Source organism: Plecotus auritus, assembly GCF_963455305.1.
Source record: "Plecotus auritus genome assembly, chromosome: 8".
Classification (NCBI taxonomy): Eukaryota; Metazoa; Chordata; class Mammalia; order Chiroptera; family Vespertilionidae; genus Plecotus; species Plecotus auritus.
This window is the reverse complement of record NC_137782.1, coordinates 102,910,563-102,929,980: the sequence shown is the minus strand read 5'-3', so window position 1 is coordinate 102,929,980 and position 19,418 is coordinate 102,910,563. Positions and strand designations below refer to the sequence as shown.

The 19,418-nt window shown below is 51.0% G+C and overlaps 1 protein-coding gene across 1 annotated transcript in view; it reads left to right on the top strand.

Moving 5' to 3' along the window:
- Positions 1-1,074: 1,074 nt before the first annotated feature.
- Positions 1,075-19,418, top strand: part of SLC9A4 (solute carrier family 9 member A4) — a gene marked incomplete at both ends in the record, with an annotated part of 83,107 nt that continues 64,763 nt past the window's right edge. Inside the window, 2 exons of the mRNA XM_080683491.1 lie at positions 1,075-1,330; positions 6,332-6,795. Coding sequence (XP_080539617.1) covers positions 1,075-1,330; positions 6,332-6,795 — 720 coding nt within the window. The remainder of the gene's footprint in view (positions 1,331-6,331; positions 6,796-19,418) is intronic.

Genomic DNA, 19,418 nt, shown 5'->3' with positions numbered 1-19,418 from the left:
GGAGTGGATTCACAGGATCCATCTCAGCATCCTTTCATAAGCTCTGTTGTGCTGCTTTTTTTGAACAAATAGGCCTTAATAACAAAATCCTTTACCCTGAAACATTCAGATGTGCCATGGAGTTTCTCAAAAACTGGATTTTTACATGTAGTCATGGAGCTTGTTCTTCAGCTTATTGCTTTTTTTCTTTTTCTTTCTTTCTTTCTTTTTTTTTTTTTTTTTTTTTTTTTTTAGTGCTATGTAAAGTTTACAGAGAACTAGAACTTTTTTTTCTTTGGATTACTGCTCAAATCCAGTAATGAGTCATACTTCCTTCTTTTCCTCCTCATTATAGAGACCATCTGACCTGGGTGCCAGGACCTTCCTGGTTTATACTGGGCCTGGCATGAATGGATAGCTTTTCTTACTCTCAGAGGGGCCCTGGTTCAGATGATGGTCACATGGCTGCCTGAGAGGTTTGTCATTGAAATGCCAAGGGGCCTATTGTGGCTGCCCACTAGGTGTCAGCAGTGTAACCCCCAGCGAGCACTCAGGAAAGTCCAATCAGGGAGAATTAGTGTCAATCCAGAGCTACCTGCAGCCTCACCACTCAGCACCAGCGACAGAGAGAGCCAGGCGGAGGGAAGGGGCAGGTGTGAGGCAGCAGCCCTCGCCGGAAGCTGGGAGAGGAGGACCCCTCCTGCTAGAAGGACTCCAGCGATGTCTGAAAGGAGTCCGTGGCATCCTTTTCAATTTTCATTCACAGGACCAAACCTGTGTGCCATGCAGTGAGAGAGCTTTGAGCAAAGAGAGATTTTTCCCTTTACAGATGTGCTTCTCACAGTCAGGTAAAGGTCACACAGGTGCTCCCAGAGGGAACAAAGCTGCTGAATGACTACGTGCCAGGCAGAAGCTGAGCTGCCTGAACGGAATCTCATCAAGGCCATTTGAGCGCATCTGCACTTGGGACTCAAGGCCACACTCGGACCCTTGCTGGGCCTGTGGACTGTGCGCATGTCCTTCTGACCAGCGGACCCCTGTGCTCAGGACCCTTGAGGCAGGGCCCGCAGTGCGAGGGGCAGGAGGAGGCCCAGCATGGGTTTCCAGGCACCGGGGCCACTTAGTCCTTGGCACTGGCTGCTGCTGCTAGTGGCCCTCAAGGGTTTGGAAGCAACGTCTGATTTGAACAAACCCACCGATTCCCCGGCCCAGCAGGAGCCTGAGGCTGGGTTTGCTGCTTCCAGCCCAGCCCTGGGCGAGAAGATCACTGTCCTTGCACTGGATTATGACTACGTGCAAGTCCCCTATGAAGTCACCCTCTGGATCCTTCTTGCTTCCCTCGCAAAAATAGGTGAGTCCCCACACCCAGGCTGTGCACGTTTCCCGCATGAGATGCTGAGTGTGGACGCGCCTGGGATGGGCGCCGAGTGGGTGTGACTGTGCTGCTGTCATGTCAGCTCTGCCCCTGGTCCCGGGGGCACCAGCTCTCCATGCAGCCGCTGGTGGGATGTAAAGGTGGACCTTCAGTCCTGGGTTGTTTTGATTTCTTCTCATTTCAGTGTGACAACCATGTGACATTAGTTGGCGTGCAACAATTTCAAGGTTCTGTGCTTTAAAAATCACTAGAGAGTGAAGTACGCAGGTCCCAGGATGATGGCCAATGGGAATTTCATGAATCACATAAAGATTCTTCTGTAAAATATTTTCCCTTCATTCTTGGCCATGTAGCCAGGGGCTTCATCAATGGCTCCCACTGTGAATTCTGTAAAAGTGGGGTGTGCTCCTTGCAAATTGGCAGAGAGCAACTCTTAGGTCCCTCGGTGATGGGAAATGGGGATACATGAGATTTTATCTGTCAGTAGAATATAGATTATACATGAGCCAAATGAAGCCAGTGGAGCACCCACACTTTCCTTTGTGAAATAAAGGGAATTCAAGTTGATGGATTAAATTCTAATCAAGGTTCTTTGTGCCAAACCCAATGTAATGTTTTACACTCTGTGACCATTTATTTCCAAATGCCACCCCCTTTCTCCTTAAAACCAGCTCCTTAGAGCCAAGGCCAGGTGGCTCCGTTGGTTGAAGCGTCATCCCAACACCAAAAGGTTGTGGGTTCAATTCTGGTCAGGGCAGGTTCTATCCCCAATCAAGGCAAGTATGGGAGGCAACTGATCAATGTTTCTCACATTTCTCTCTCTCTCAAATCCTCAGTTGAGGATTTAAAATTTTTTTTAAATAAAACCAGCTTAATCGAAAGTGGAAAACTGATACAATTATTTCAATTACTTTGTATAACATATCTTTTGCCATGGTTATGAAATTTGTCATTTGAATAGATAAAATGCTTTATTAGAAACTATGGTGCCCATTTATAGTGACCTCTAGGCTGGGTGGGAAATGGGGTTGAGCCATGAGATCTGCCAGCTAATTCCTTGGCATCAGGACTGTGGGCTCTGTCTCTTCACCTGACCCCCGGGGATGTTGGGGGTACAGTGTATTAGTCAGGTGCTCCTTCATAACTGCCATTCATTTTGAGCTAGTGAGGTATGGAGATTAAATGGATTGTTACCTTGAAGAACTCTTGTGTGATTTGTCAAATGGTTAAGTTATACAAAGGGTCTCACATCATCTCTAAGAAGTGCTCACATAAGAATAGCTTTCAAAAGGGGTGATAGGCCCAGCACCTCTCAGGCAGCCACATGGACTGAGAACATTCAGGGGGTCTTAGTGGGTTTTAAATGTTCCTTTGTACACATGGGAGGGATGCTCCTGCCCGCCCCTCCCCAGCACAGGAATGCTGAGGCTGTTCTGGGTCATGAACTAGATCTGCCGTGACTGGCTAGTAACTGTGTCTTTCTAAGTATCAGCTTGTTCATCTGTGAAACTATTTTTAAAACCTCTTTTTGGTGCAAATAAGGATTTTCTAATATAAAAGAGGCTTATGTTCTATGTCAGTAAACATCGCAATGCAGAAAGGATGTATTTTATCTTGATTTGATATTGGCATAAAACATAGATTGCTCTTTAGAGGTAGCATATGTGCCCAGACTCACTATGTCTAGAAGTCTAGAGTGTTGTAATGGTTTAAATGTTCTTGATTTTCAAATTGATATAATTCAACATACTTTAGAAAAAAAAATAGCTTAAATAGGTTTTCAGATGGATCATGCGCATTCAAGTATAATTTCATATTTGCTAGTCTTTCAGAATTCAGATTATTTTTGCATTGTACATGAAAAGAAGGTCGTGTTTATTAAATACATACTAGGTGCCAATTACTGGGCTTGTAGATTTATATATGGTGGTTCATTAACCCCGGGGGGGGGGGGGGGGACGGAGAAAGACATAAAACTTTAAGACAACAAACCCATACAGACTTTTTTAGATTCCACATTATGAAATTTGAGTTAAGATACAATAATAATCATTATTACTATTCATTATTTCATTTATCATCCTAGCAAGCACACTCATTGAGCACTGTGCAATGTGTGGAAATGACCATGGTCCCTGGCTGCAGGGACTGCGCTTCATGGGGAAGACAGGTGGGTCTATAGGGGCTTTGACAGGAAACATCACGACTCTCCCCAGTCCTTCTGATTTCAGTATTTATTTATTTATTTATTTAAACATGTTTTTATTGATTTTAGAGAAGATGAAGGGAGACGGAGAGAGAGAAACATCAATGAGAGAGAGAAATATTGATTGGCTGCCTCCTGCATACCCCCTCCTGGGGATGGAGACTACAACCCAGGCATGTGCCCTGACAGGGAATCGAACTGGCAACCTCCTGGTGCCCCCCAGAGGACACCCAACCAATTGGGCTACACTGGCCAAGACTCCGCAATCCTTTTTAAAACACCAACTATGCAAGTTGTAAAGTATGATATTATAGAACAAAGATAATACAAAGTCACCTCAGACTTGTTGTTTATCTTTTATTTCAGTTCCACTTCTTGTAAGTTTATAGAAGGATGTCCTGAATCACTGGGCAGAATGGAATGGAGAACTCTCTTTGACTTGTAGGTAGGACATTGTTATTTAAGTTTCAGTCACTGAAACTAAAAATTCTCAAGTGACTGACTCTGTTGTTGTCATGAAAGGGAGAAAGCTCTGGAGTGATGGACAGGCAGCACTGCCTTCTGGGGCCCTGCGTGCAGGCGCCTCTCCCCAGGGCTAGGCAGGTGCACGCGTTGAAGGTAGGGCATACTGCATTCATTTCAGGACACTGGAGTCCAGAAAGCAGGGCCAAACTGGGGAGACAGAGGGCCTAATAACACTGCATGTGGACTCTTCCACCTATTTTACATTTAAAAAGTTCAATGTGGTTGAAATAAGCACTACAAGAAGAAGAAGAAGAGGAAGGGAAGGAGGAGGGAAGAGGAAGAGAAAGTTCTCTTCAGAAACAGAAAGAGCAGGATTTTAGAAGGAGACCTTATGCTGGTTTTGAAGCCAGTGGACTAAGTGTGTGGTCTGGGATAATGTCTCTCGATGCTAATAATGTGCCCTTGTATTAACCAGCCTGCTATAGTGAATGGAGAAGTTCAAAGTTATGGTCAGGGAAACACACATGCTCCTTGGATGGCTGACCCTAAAATATTCCTAAGGAGACATTCAATGGCTCCCCATGGTCTATGGGAGAAAAGCTACACTCCTTAACCTTGAATTCAAGGCCCCCATTATTTGGCTCAAAATCATCAGAGCATCTTTTTCCTATGCTCTTCCCAATTCCAAATTTGCCCCAGCCAGGTGGGTGCCCTCAATGAATCAAACATATCTGGCTGGGCCATTCCTGTCTCTCTGTTTTTCTCTTGGCATTCTCCCAGCCTGAAATGTCTTCCATTTTGTCTATGTAAGTCATAAGCATTCTCCAACAGCCTGTTCAACTTCTACTTACCATGTAAAATCTTCTCTCATGAACATGCAGCCTGCCCACCCATTCCCTTATACACCTGATTCTCCCAGCAGGTCGCGGGCCACTGTGCCGTGGACACCTGGAGGGGCGCATTGGCAGGTATAAAGATGTTTGCCATTCTGCCTCAGTCTGAGAAGCTTGGAGTTTAGTAGGGAGATGAGCATGCACACAAAAATAGTAGAAAGGGATCATTGTTGTCAGACCGGTACGTATGAAATTTTATAATAATTCAGGGGAAGACATATTATTTCTTTTTAGAAGAGATCAGGAAAAGCTTAACCTCAAAGATTGAGCAGGACCAGAACAATTTTAATGAAGGACAATCCAGGCAGCAAGAATAGGGTGGGAAGATGCGAGGGGCCGCAGGTGCAAAGATGTGTGGCTGGCTGTGGGATGGTGATTCCAAGAGAGCCCCAGGGTGACGTGCTATGCCCTGGCTTCCCATCCTGTCTGCTGCCCATTGCATCCTGTCTCAATGTGTATTTAGTTGTATACTTACACATTTTGCTGTTTTTTTCTTATTATTTGTTAATGTCTTATTTCTAAAATGTTGTCAACGGTTGGAATTGTAGAAAACATGTTAGGTCCTCCACCTCCCAGTACTTACCCGTGGGTGGTTAGCAGGGATGCTTAACAAAAACCTTCAGTTTCAAATCCATGAGATGTGTGTGTACCTTCACATCCCAGGTGGGGAATGGGGCCATCAGATACACGTGGTGTAGGGAAGTCCTGTGGCAGCAGGAGGGGGTGAGCGGGGGGTTTAAGGGTGAGAAAGAAGGTCAGGAGGATAAGGCAGTAATTAGAAGAAGAAAGGGACAGTCCTGAGCAAAGGTGGTGGCTGTGGGATTGGAAAGAAGGGGATGGACTGCAGGGGCAGCTAAAGAGAGACGTTACTGATGAAATAGGCAGCTGATTAAATAAAGGGGCAAAAGTAATGGGGGGCGGTGATGAGAATGCGACTTGATTTCCCCTTAAGTGACTGAGTGAATGGCAATGTGCTTGATTAAATAAGGGGAATAAAGGACTTACCTTTTGTTTCTTTGTTTGGAGGAGAGGGAAGTGAGATGAGGTCAGTTTGGAACAAGCTGAGGGTCAGGGGACAGAAAAGACTCTGCCTGAGCCTTGAAGGCGGTTTTGCATGAGCACAAACAGGCCCACTCTCTTCTCTCCTCTTCTCTCCAATGCTCAGTCCTGTCAAATGGGGGAGCAGAAAGGATGAAGGGGGGACTGCTGCCTAGAACACTGATTCTGCAGCCCGTGCTGGGCTGGCATGTGAAGCACATGGTCCTGTGTAAGCCCTCACCGTGCCCAGGTTCTGCCGCACAGAGAGCGCGGCCAGCTGGCGCCGGAGCCATCTGCGTGGCTGTAGAGACCTTGCGCACCGACTCCTGGGGTCTCGGTGGCAAGCAGCTAACTGTGGCCTCTGCTCTTCCCCAGGCTTCCACCTCCACCAAAGGCTGCCAGGCCTCATGCCGGAAAGCTGCCTGCTCATCATTGTGGGGGCTCTGGTGGGGGCCATCATTTTTGGCACCGACCACAAATCGCCTCCGGTCATGGACTCCAACATCTACTTCCTGTACCTCCTCCCTCCCATTGTCCTGGAGGGCGGCTACTTCATGCCCACCCGACCCTTCTTTGAGAACATCGGCTCCATCCTGTGGTGGGCAGGCCTGGGGGCCCTGGTCAACGCCGTGGGCATCGGCCTCTCCCTCTACCTCATCTGCCAGATCAAGGCCTTTGGCCTCAGCGACGTCAACCTGCTTCAGAACCTGCTGTTCGGCAGCCTGATCTCTGCCGTGGACCCGGTGGCCGTGCTGGCTGTGTTTGAGGAGGCGCGTGTGAACGAGCCGCTGTACATGATGATCTTCGGGGAGGCCCTTCTCAATGACGGCATCAGTGTGGTGAGGTGGCCGGGCATGTCCTCCGGAGCAGGGCTCTGGGGGGCAGGCGCCAGGAGACTGAGTCCAGGGCTAATGGAGAGGGCTGAGCAGGCCTGAGCCAGGGCAGGACAGAGATTGGCTTTGGCCAATACAGGTGGCCCAAGTTTAGGTGACATTCCTTAGGATGACTGCTCACTAACACTGCTTGCCATTCAATTCCCAAATAGCTTCTTTTTTATTTTTTAATATATTTTTATTGATTTCAGAGAGGAAGGGAAAGGGAGATATAGAAACATCAATGGTGAGAGAGAATCATTGATCGGCTGCCTCCTGCATGCCCCCCACTGGGGATCCAGCCTGCAGCCCAGGCATGTGCCCTTGACCAGAAATTAAGCCATGACCTACTGGTTCATACAGGTTGGGCCTAACTAGCTTCTTTAAAGAGTGGAAAAGGAGAGAGAACAAATCGTTTTGTAGTTAAACTCAGTGTATCACTGTGCAAACAGAAACTTGCTAAAGGCTCTCTGGGATTGCTCACCGCAGGCTCACCGTAGGCTCTGTGTGCTGAGTACCTTGTCATGCTGCATGCGATGTGCCAGTGAAGGAGAGAGGTGACAGAGGGCTGTGAAATGCGCTCCTTACATGACAGTGTGGAATGCAGGTGTTCAGGAAATGTGAGAGCAGGGTTTTGCTGACGAGCCCTTGGAGAGGAGCCGGAAGGAATGAGGCTAGCTCAGACATCAAGGCCCAGAGATACCCGTAGCTACAGGTGCTAGAATCTTCCAGACTAGCCCTCCCATTGTTCAGTCTCTTACGTTACTGCAAACTTTCACCAGTTGTTAGTCTGAGATTTTGTGTATACTTTGATATACTTTTCTTATTTTGAAATTTGTAGCACATCACATAAGTAAAACTAGAATGATTTTCAGTGTAAAAGTCAAACCATACAAATTATACAGCTAAAGGCATCAAGCCTCCAGTGCCCTCTTCTCGCCCTTAATGAGACAACCCAATACACATGTAGACATATGTTATCTTACATACATTGGGTAAGATCACATTATATTTTTGCTTCCGCAGGTTCTAGGAAGTGACATTTCTGGGGTAAAAAGTAGGTACATTAAAAAATTTTTAAGATGCTGCTGTTTTAATCACCACCTCTTTATCTGATTGGTGAGGGAGGGACCCCACTCCCGTCAGGAAGTAGCAGGTAATCCTGGCCAGATGAGCTCAATAAAGTCTAGGGAGGAGGGTACGCACACACACAGGACCACGGGAACACACGCAGGGCCACAGGCACACATGCAGGGCCATAGGGCACACACGCAGGTCCACGGCACACATGCAGGGCCACGGGCACACACGCAGGGCCATGGGCACACACGCAGGGCCACGGGCACACACGCAGGTCCACGGGCACACATGCAGGGCCATGGGCACACACACAGGGCCACAGGCATACACACAGGGCCACAGTGGGGTGTGAGAGGCAGGCTGAGTAGTGCTGAGAAGAGGCTGCCTCCTGGCTCCCATGGACGATGAGGTTAGCTGTTTGAAGAAGTCTACCGGCTGGTGAGGGCTGGAACCCACTACTTAGGGAGACGCAGGAGCTGTGCCTGGTCCCCTCGATAGGAAGGTTATTGCTGGGGGACCTCATCCACAGGGTCAGAGAGGGGAGGGTTTTGCGGTTACCCACTCGAGACCCTCCCTGTTTTAGCACATGTCAAGGTAGAATGCAATATTAGCTCTTACACCACGGCTGCAAATGTTTTTCAGAAGGTAGAGACCTTACATTCCTACAGACAGGGCATGTTTCCTGGCATCGCATCAACAAGGGGCATGTTTCTTCATGTTTCCCAGCCTGACGAGCAGAGGGAGCTCCTGCCGGCGTTCGCCTGTGGCGCGTGGCAGCATATTTCCAGTGGTTGTGGGTGATTAATGTTTCTCATGCTGAAAATTGGAAGCTTTACTCTTTGGGGGTTGCCATATTTAAAACAATACAGGAAACCCAATTAAATTTGAATTTCATAGAAACTACAGATAATTTTTACAAGTATGTAGCAAATATTGAATGTTGTCGATTTTTCTTGGGGACCACTTATTGTTTTTATATTTAACTAGAGGCCCAGTGCATGAAAATTCATGCACTGGAGGGGGGGGGGGTCCCTCAGCCAAGCCTTCCCCCTCTCACAGTCCTGGAGCCCACAGGGGCTGGAGGCGACCCAGCAATCAGGGGAAGGCAACACCCCCATCACACCTCTGCTGCTGCCACTGCCGGCAGGGCAAGCCACAGCTGACCCTGGTTACCTGAGCCTCGGGTAGCTCTGGGTGGCTGGGCAGCTGCCATCCGAGGCTTGCCTGCGCCTTGGGCTGGCCCGGGGTGGCTGGGGGGCTGAGGAGACTGGGGGACTCCGAAGGCAGGCACGCAGAGTGACCAGACACCCCTGATGGTGGGCCCAGCCATGCCGCACACCTGCCACCCTGGCGGGGCTGAGAGGACTGGGCACCGCCATCTTGTGGCTGTGGGCGCCGCCATCTTTGAGGGTGTGGCAGTCAATTAGCATATTCCCTCCTTATTGGCTGTGGGTGCTGCCATCTTGTTAGGGTGTGATGGTCAATTAGCATATTCCCTCTTTATTAGATAGGATTGATTTGTAAGAACTCATTAAATTATTTACATTTTAAACTCCTCAATATTGCATAAAAATCAAGCATTTTCTCCCATTCTGTTATTTTTTAAAATTATGGTATCCATTATTCTATACAAGGTTTAAATTTTTATAAGGTCAAATCTAACTGAAGCATTCCTTCATTGCCTTGGGGTTCTTACCTTGCTTAGGATTGTGCCTAGCCAAAAGACAGGCAGCCATACTGTTTTCTATTTTCCCCTTTACAGTTCCTTATTCACTCATCCGTCACATAGCATTTTATCATGAGGACTTACTTCTTAAAACTAGAAAGTGCAGAGGGAATGAAAGCTCTTGAGAAGTAGCACAAGCTTTGCAGGTGGATTCTGCAGGGAAGGAGGTGTGCCGTGAAGTGGGAAGTGAATTTATTTATTCATAAGCAAGATCTTTAGCTGATGAACAGAGTACCAGAGTAGCCAGCCGGCGCCCACTTTCCCATTGGGCAAGGTCCCTGAGAGCCCAGATGTCGGAAAGTTGCTAGGGAGCCAGGGCTCCAGGCGCCCACAGATGTGCCCTTTGCCCAGTGCGGCCCTCGGGCCCTCAGCAGGACTCCTCGGAGGGCCCCGCCCACCCGGACCTGCGGCCCAGGCTCTCAGGGAGGGAACTTGGGGTCTGTGTGTGCAGCAGGCCCTGGGGTGCTGGCTCGCCTGGAGAGCCGCTGCTCTGGCTGAGTGAGGTCTGTGTGGAAGGAGGAGGACCTCCTTGGAGGGGCGCTGAGTCTCTGCGCCTTCTCCCTCGGGTATTTTCACATTTCCATCTTGTTACAATCGAGTGAGTATCCTCCGCTGGGACTTTGCTGCGAGGCCTGGTGTGTTCATTTCATAGTGAGTCTCCCAGATGTCTTCGTGTGTCATTGACGTCTAAGCTTTTTGGGTGCTGGAACCCCCTCCACGGGCAACCCCCTGAATGACAGCCTCAGGCTGCACTGGGCCACCATTGAGTAACTTCTTATCTCAGCCTTCCCTCATAAGGAGAGCTCCCTGCGCCCCAGCGGACGGGGGCCTGCACGCTGGTGCTGAGAAGGAGCCCCTGTCACCGCAGGGGAACCTTTGCCTCCGTGGCCAGTGCCGCCCCGGGCGCCAGCCTCCCTGGGGATCAACACGGACAGCCAGTCGCAGCTGGGCTTCCATTGCTTTGTTTTTCTAGCAACATCTGTTTGACTTTCCAAAGTTTAATTGCTTCCACTTGGACATTTTTTTAAATGATAATTTACTAGTAAAGTACCCATGGCATCTGCCCAGGGCACTGCCCTGACCTCCGGGGGCCGCCGTCTTGGCTCAGAGATTGTCCACGCACCACTCGGGTCGCCCTCAGTCGCCCACAGCACAGGGATGTGCAGTGTGTGCCGGTTCCTGTGGGTCGAGCAGCCAGGGCAGATTAGAAAGCAGCGTGGGCACAGCCGGTAGTAATGTGGCCCAGCTGCATGGTGAGCGAAGGCCAGCCTTGCCCTTCCACGGGGAGGGAGCCTTCCCAGGCCGCGGTCAAAGCAGGCCCTTCCACAGTCTGAGTCATCCGGGGCGGCCTGTGATTGTGGTTCCATGCGACAATGCTCAGATGTGTGTGCACTAAGAGCTGCCTTCTCACCGCAGAGAAGGAGCTCCTGCAGAACTGCCATCATCTTAACAAATCGGACCCTCCAGCCTCTTGTCCTGCTGACTTCTCCCTCCTGCTCAGTGTTTTGTTTGACTCTTATCACCAGAACTTACTCTTAATTGTGGACAAAGGGAGCAGAGACAAACTGATTGCTTACAAATAGCTAGTGTCTCCAGCTGATTGCATGGCACGAGCACAGCGGGAAGGAAGGAGCGTTAGCTCCTGGCCCTGTCGGGTCACCTTCACACCGGTTATTATATTGAATCTTTACATGTTACTCTGAGGATGAATCATACCCGCATTTCACAGATGGAGAAAATACAGCAAAGTAAATTAAAATAAACTGAATGAGGACAAACTTCCAGCCAAAGACAGACAGCATGGTGCTCTGAGCCGCCTGGTCCCAATCTCTTCCTTTTGTCCCTGCCTTTTGACTTTCCACTCGTGGCCCTGGCAGGGGGAGGGGGAGAGCCAAGCAGCCAGTGGTGCTGACAGGGAGGCAGGGCTCACGTCTGTTGTGGAGCGAATGCGAGTGAACGACCACTGGAGTCCAGACCAAATTAAAATTTAGGGATCCTTTATTAGCCGGCCAGCCGGCCAGCCGGCTAGCGACTGCTCTGCCTTTCTCCACACAGGGAGTCCAGAGAGCAGCCCCGACCCTTTGTGCGGGACCACTTTTAAGCACATTAACCACATCCTGTTTTTGCAGAACAAGTAACCCAAGACAAAACAGTTTTTCCTAAGCAACATCAGGATTATGCCATTGATGACCATGTTATTCACAGGGTCATCCTGTTCTTCAGAAAGCTGACAGTGATCTATGAAAGAAGGCCTACGCGCTGGGAAGGGGCCATGAGACTGTATCTCAAGGCCTCGCCTGGTGTCAGCACTGACAACTCTTTCTGGGGCATAGTCCACGGCCTCTCTGGAATGGGAGTAGTAAGCATGCTCAAAAATTCCCACTCTCTAACAACATCCACTTCGTGCAGCAGCGCTCTGTCCACGTCAGAACTGCCTGGCTTGGCCACATCCGGTGTGTTGGCCCTGGAAAAACTCTGAGAGTCTCTGCCTCTTTCTGTGAAATCGAAATGCTGATATAATCTAGCTCGCAGAGCCCCTGGAACCCACACTGAGCTCTTAGCACAGGGAGAGGCGTGAGCCCAGCAGTGTGACTGCTCCGGGCCAGATCGTGGACGGGCATGGTGGCCGGCGTTCTCTTCACAGCACCTGCTGTTCACTATGGAGCCACATCGTCCATGTGGGCAGACTGTCCTCAGGCTCCTTCTTGGTTTTCCTGGATCCGTTTGCTGAATAAGCCACAGAGTTTCTGTAAAGTCCCTCCCTCTCCACTCCCTCACTCTCTGACGGTCCAAAGGGCCCAGTGGGCTGGCTGAGATCTGGCGCGGCACCTGGGCTGCAGAGACTCTGCCCCAACTGCTGCCCCACACCCTCTCCCTCCCGCCCGCAGTCCATCCTCTAGGAATGGGATGAGAGAGAGAGTCTGGAGGGGCACAAACTGCCTGTGCTGAGCCAGGCCTCGGGCAGAGAAGTTACTTAATGTATTGCATGTGACTTCTATGTGGCTCCGTGTCCAAGAAACACACTGAAGAGCTGTCCTGCTCTTTCCCCGCCAGCAGTGAGAGCACGTCTCCTAGCAGAGCTGTAACCTTTGGTTTTGTTTTTTTCTTTCTTTGTTTGTTTGTTTTTGTTTTTTGTTAATCCTCACTCCAGGATATTTTTCCATTGATTTTTAGAGAGTGTGGAAAGGTGGGGGAGAGAAAGCAAGAAACATCGATGTAGAGAGACAAATGGATTGGTTGCCTCCACATGTGCCCTGACCAGGGCCGGGTTTCAAGCCACAACTGGTACATTCCCTTGACCAGAATCGAACCCAGGACCCTTCAGTCCGCAGGCTGACACTCATTTCACTGAACCACACCAGCCAGCGTGAGCCTTACCCTCTGTCCGACTTGCCCTCCAAAATGCATGCTTATTGCTGCACTGGATCCCATGTCCCAGCCCCTTATGCTGGAGTGTCTTCACTCTCTTCTCCTCTCCCCTCCCCACCCTTTCATCAGCCTCCTGGCTGCCTGTGGAGCCTGGGATTTCTCTTGCAGCAGCTCCTGCCATCACCAAGGGCCACGTGTAGCACTGAGCGCTGCTGAGGAGTCGCCGGTGGCAGTGAGAGCTGTGAGGAGACAGAACAGCAAACAGCAGAGGCCCCCAGAGGCTGCTGGCCTGGGAATGGCCTGTGGCTCGGGGCTCACCTGGCCACAGCCTCCTTCCTCAGCCTCGAGAGTGACACTTTGCTTGAGGGTGGATTTGTCAGAGCAGCCATGAGCTGGGCTGTTTCCTCCTGAGAGTTAAGTGCCTCCCCTGAACTTCAAATTGCCCGAGCCTACACGCTGGGGTAGGGTGGCAATGGGGCGGGTGGGGTGGGAGTGAGGCAGGTGGGGTGGCAGTGAGCAGGTGGGGTGGCAGTGGGGCGGGTGGGGTGGGAGTGAGCAGGTGGGGTGGGAGTGAGCAGTTGGGGTGGGAGGGGCATGGGTGGGGTGGGAGTGGGGCGGGTGTGGGGATAGAGAGAGCGCAGCGTCCTCCCTTCCCACCCAGCGGGGCGCTGTCCACCCTGGCACTGCGCTGGGCACTGGGCGTGTGAAGGCGAATGCACTGGTCAGGCCGCAGGCAATGGCTGGTGACGACGGCCAGACCTGGGCCCTGGGAGCTGTGAGGACAGATGACACGTGCTCCCCAGGGGGCGATGGGCACAGCTTGCCAGGAAAGCTGCCTGCGACCTGAGGAACATGGAAGGTCACTTGGGGTGAGCGCTCCTTCAGAATCCTCTGCGGCTCGCCTTTTCCTCCTCCGAGGGGTCCTCGCGGCAGTAGCCGCCCCCAGCACAGTGAGGTGGCCCAGAGCGGGCGAGGCTCAGCCTCAGTGCCTCCCAGCCATGACCTGCAGCTGTGGCTTTCGGGGTCACCTCCCTCGTCTGGGTCTCCGTCCCGTTCTGGGGTGACGCAGTTGTGTGAGGGTGGAAGTACATCTTTACCCTGAGGCGCTTAAACAGCACCTGGAGCGTGAGCATATGGTGGCTGGGCTGCTGCCCGGCCGGCCTGGGGGGCTCCGCCCTCCTTCCAGCCACTGTAGCCCCCCTCCTCCCATTTGCCCAGTGGCTGGCTCCGGCCTCGGCCTTCCCGTTGGCAGCGCTGTGCACACACCTGGACACGCTGTGAGGGGGCACAGGCAGTGTCTCCTTTCCTCTCGTGGCCTCTCATCTTACTCGGGATCCAGGGGTCAGAGGTGAGATGCTCCAGACACCTCTGTGATGGCACGTTCTTCCAGCCAGGACAGTGAGGAGCTCAGTGTCTAGGGGGACTTGAACCCCCAACTGTGTGACCTGGAGCAAGTGCTCCACCCTTTTGTGCCTCCATTTCTCGTGTGTAAAGTGGGGGTGGTTCCTCTAACCTCAGAGGGTCGTTTGGAGGAGGGTGTGCACTAAGACTCAGAGGCACATGGCGCGTGGTGGCCTCCCCGCCCGCAGGGCCACAGAACAAGGCAATCTGGCTGGTGTCTGCTGCAAAGAAGTGGGGACAGAGCCTGAAACCCAGGCAAGGGCCGCGCAGCCTCACCAGCTTCGCTGTGTCTGGGGAGGGCCCCACAGGTGCACCTGAGCAGTGTGGCTTCCCCACCGGCTGCTTCTGACCCACTGGGGGGGACAGCAGGTGTCTGTCCACCCCGCCCAGGACCCAGACCTTTTCCTCCGCACCTGCAGCAGCCAAAGCTTTCAGGGCTTTGCCGGGTGTGCTGCCCCTGGCCACACCTGCCATTGACAGTGAGCTATGGTCCGTGGTGGGGAGGGGCCATGTTATGAGTTTATGGGTCTAAGTCTGTGTGTATGTGAGTGTGTGTGTGTGTGTGTGTGTGTGTGTGTGTGTGTACGCCTGATATACACACACAAATAGCTTAGGATGCTGTGGATCAGGCGGGGCAGTGGGAGGAGCTGGGAGAAGCAAGGGCAGAGGGCAGCTAGTGTCGGTAGGTCCCACAAACAAGAGAGTTGGCGGCAATGAGTCCCCTGCCTGGAGGAGCAGACCTGACTGCCAGCCTGCCCAGCTGGGAATGTGGTGACACCCGTCCCCACATGCCTGGGTCTCCACTGCAGACCCCTTCACCAGCAGCTTGCACACAGCTCCACGCGCGTTCATCCCCCAGAGGCCTGCGGAGGCCATGCACCAGCCATCACGGCACTAGAATCCTCACAGTGGATTCCTAGGCACTTGTTTGGGTCATGTTCTTCTGGCGGAGGAAACAGACAATTGAGATGTGAATGACACAAACCAGCTTTCCCAGCCACTGCGGCTCTCGGGGCGCTGAGAGCTCACCCAGTCGCACGTGCAAGACAGAAGGGAGAGCCTTGTGGGTTTGGAGGCCCTCTTCAGGAAGCCGGGCCTCGCAGCCCTGGAGATGTATTTGAAAAAACACACTGAAGGAGAAAAGCCAACTCTCTTCAAGCTTTAGGGAATCATCAACATGAGAACAAAGCACATGGAAGCTGCTCTGTGGGAGCGGCCACGCAGGGCCATGGGCATGTCCCGCCTTTGAGGAGCCACACCTCAGAACATCTCACTTTTCTCTTTTCATCTGTAAATTCTTCCTCCCTTACAATCACCCCAGGACCTACTCTTCTGTATTTTCTTATTGTCCTTTCAAGCCATAGAGCTATCCTGGGAGATCACGTAATCCATTAATGGAAATCATTGCCGTGCAAGAAAGCCCACAACCTCAGGCAAACGCTTCCGCATTCAGTGGCTGTCAGCAGCTCACCCTCCCCACAGCACATGTGCACACCTTCTCAGGGTGTGGTGGGCCCTGCTATGGAAAAAATACGCTCCGAATTATGTGAAAAGCCCCATAATCTGGCTGTTTGGGGAGAGCTACTTGACAGATAGCTTTTCTACAGCTTCCTGTGAGGACATAATGAACAGTACCCAGCAGAACCTGCTACCCTGCCCGCTCTGTACCATCAGGGCCAGGTTATGGGTCAGAGGCAGAGCCATCGTTCTGGCCCCAGCTGCGGTTGTCTGTGTCACTCCTGACCAACCAGGACCAGCAATGGGTCATCAGTGAGTTTTAAACTAACAGCATGGGAGAAAACAGAGATCATGAAATCCAACTCCTTCAGATTGGAGATAAAGTTCAGTCCAGTTTGATTGAGCCTGAGCCCAAAGTGTTTATTTGAGGCCCGGTGCATGAAATTCAAGCACAGGTAGGGTCCCTAGGCCTGGCCAGTGATCAGGACCGAGCAGGGCCTTCTGGCTGCCAGCAGGGGCCTTCCTTTGTTCCTCACAGCCCCCTGGTGGTCAGCGCACATCATAGTGAGCAGTCGAATTCCCGAGGGGACAATTTGCATATTAGCCTTTCATTATATAGGATTCTTCATTTATTCATTCATTAAAAATACTACTGAGCGACTACTTTCTATCAGCATGTGCTCTTTCCACAGTGCCAGCATGACCAGCAGCAAGTCACAAGCTGGTCATCAGTGAATGAGTCCAACGGTCACACTGACCTATGCTTTTATAGTGAAAGAAGTGTTGTTAAATAGCCTCTGCTGTTCGCAGGTGTCCTGACACCAATGGCAAAGCTAGTCCTATGGGCATTGCCCCAGGTTGGTGTGGGGGGTACAGGAGGGGAAAGACTCCAGGTGCAAGGCAAGGACAGCCCCTTGGAGACATGGATGAGGAACAAGTGTTGGTGGTGGGTAGGCAATTATTGTTAGGTTAGTTTTGAGCTGCTAATTTGAGACCTGCAGGCCATTGGAAATAATTTTCAGTCCTTTTAGGAGGCTAGAGCCAGGGGGAAGGTAGAATGGAGGTGGTATTTGGTGGACATTGACAAGTAGGTGGTAATTACAGCTGTGGAGTGGGCAGTCCTCCACCAGCCATTCTTCAGGCTGAGAAGAATTTTCCAACTTTTTGAATTGAAAATTAGTTTGTTTGTTTTGAATCCTCACCTAGGACATGTTTTTATTTATTTGAGAGAGAGAGAGGAAGTGGCGGGGAGGGAGAGATCAATATGAGAGAGAGAGACATAGACAGGTTGCCTCTCACATGCACCCCAACCAGGGCTTGAACCTGCAGCCTAGGTATGTGCTCTGACCAGGAATTAAACCCACAACATTTTTGCTGTATGGGATGATGCTCCAGCCAACTGAGCCACCAGGCCAGGGCTGAAAATGAGTGCTTAAAAGGACGTTTTTTCCTTTCCCTAAGTCAATAAAATCTGACTACTGACACATCTCTCATCTTTGTTAAATTTTCTGACATCTGTTCAGTGCATATTCCTGGCCCTGTTCCCTGAGTTTCTAATCAATGAATGGTCAGGAATATGAGCCCTAGAGGGTTGGTAAATCCCCTGAGAAATCCATCTTCTGTCCTGGTTGCAGGTTTTCCATTTTATTTCTTTACTAGAGGCCCAGTGCATGAAAGTCATGCACTGGGGGGAAGGGTCCCTCAGCCCAGCCTGTGCCCTCTCATAGTTCAGGAGCCCCACGATGGATCGTCCCCACAGAGGGAGGCCCCACCCACCCGCTGCAGCCTGCCAGTCGGTGGCCTGGGCCTCCCGCTTTGGGGCGATCGTGGAGCCCCCCGATTGATCAATTGCCCCCTCTGCCTGGCGATCATGGGGCAATGGCCAGGCCCCTGACCAATCACATCGCACCTGCCTTGGCTGGCCTGGCACCAAATGGGTGTCATAGCGAGGTCATCCAGAAGGTCATCCAGATGGTCATTCTGCTGTTCAGTCATTTGGTCGATTTGCATATTATACTTTTATTATTATAGATGAGTAAGAGAACAGCTCACTCCCTCCATCTTTTCATCATTTTGTATCCCTGCTGGGTAGTTGCTGGTTTCCTAGGTGATTTTCTTTAATGGTCAGGGCAAGTAGTTGTCAAGGAACTGCTCTATTACTGAGTTTAATGTGCCAGTGCCCCTTCATACGACATAGAAAATTAACCAGATTCATTATTTCATTTCCTGTATAAGCGTGATGAATTCCATTCTCTATGATAGTCTCTGTATCCTTACAGTAGCTGCCATGCAGCAATGATCATTTTCACTCTGTTGTGACTCTGAACTTGCAATGTGTTTTACATGTATGCAGAGTTGGTAATTAGCTAGGCTTTTTGGGGGAACTGAGTTTATGGCGAGCTCAAGTAATGAGGGTTAATCAAGATACACAGGCAACCGGGAAGACATAGATCCATTGTTCGTCCCTAGAGCTGCCATACAAACACCACAGACTGGGTAGCTTTGTTATTGTGGGGTCACCTCTGTGTCCCCACCTGTTACCAGTGGAGGTAGAATTCTTGAGATGTCACAAGAAAGTGGACTTTCTGAGGCTCACCTGGGAGAATGAGTGATACTTATTTGCATGGAATTAAACTCCTGATGCTGCGAGGCCCCATCTCCCTCTGGCAGCCCACAGAAGGCCCAGATGTGCCTCAGCAGGGCTGCAATGAAGGCCACTGCCCGAGTGCTTCATGGTAAAGTGCATCCAGCCCAGCATCTGCCCGCTAAGCTTGCATTCCTGGCTGCAGTCCATGGCCTGTGGGGTCCGCAAGGCCATGGGCCATGTGGCTGCTTGAGGCCACATTGCAGACTGTCACCTGGATGAGTGCAGGTCATGGAGCAAGCAAGAAGCAGGAGTGCAAGAGGGACAAGCAAGGGAGGATTCTTTGCTAGGAGCTCAGCCAATTACACCCTCAGGAGTCCGTGCACTTACAGTGGCTGCTCTCCCTAGCCAGTTATCTTTTCCCAGGTTAGACTGACAGACAAGCACCTTCTCTATAACACCCGACTTCACTGAACGTGGCCTCATCTACCCTTTGTTGAACTCCTTCCCCTGGGGATCTGCAGGGAATGGGTGGTGGCTCCCTGGGGAGTGTGACGTTGCAGCTTCCTGGTGAAGTTGCCCAGATGACATGCCTGTAATGTCTGGCCTCCCCTTTGCCCTCTTCCTATTATTAATATTAACTAGCTCATTATGACGGTAACAGCTTCAAAGACAGAAATGCATTTCTCACAGTTCTGGAAGCTGGCAGTTCAAAACCCAGGTGCCAACAGGGCTGGTTTCTTGTGAGACTCTCTTCCTGGCTTTCAGTGCTGCCTGCTTCCTTGGTGCTCTCCTGGTGTCTCTTTCTTATCACACTGTCCTATGGGAATAGGGTCCCACCATTATGATCTAATTCTAGCTTAATTACCCCTTTACATACCTACATTCAAATCCAGCCACATTCTGCCATGCTGTAGGCTAAGACTTCAACACATGAATTTGGGGGGCACACAATTCACCCCATAAAAGACT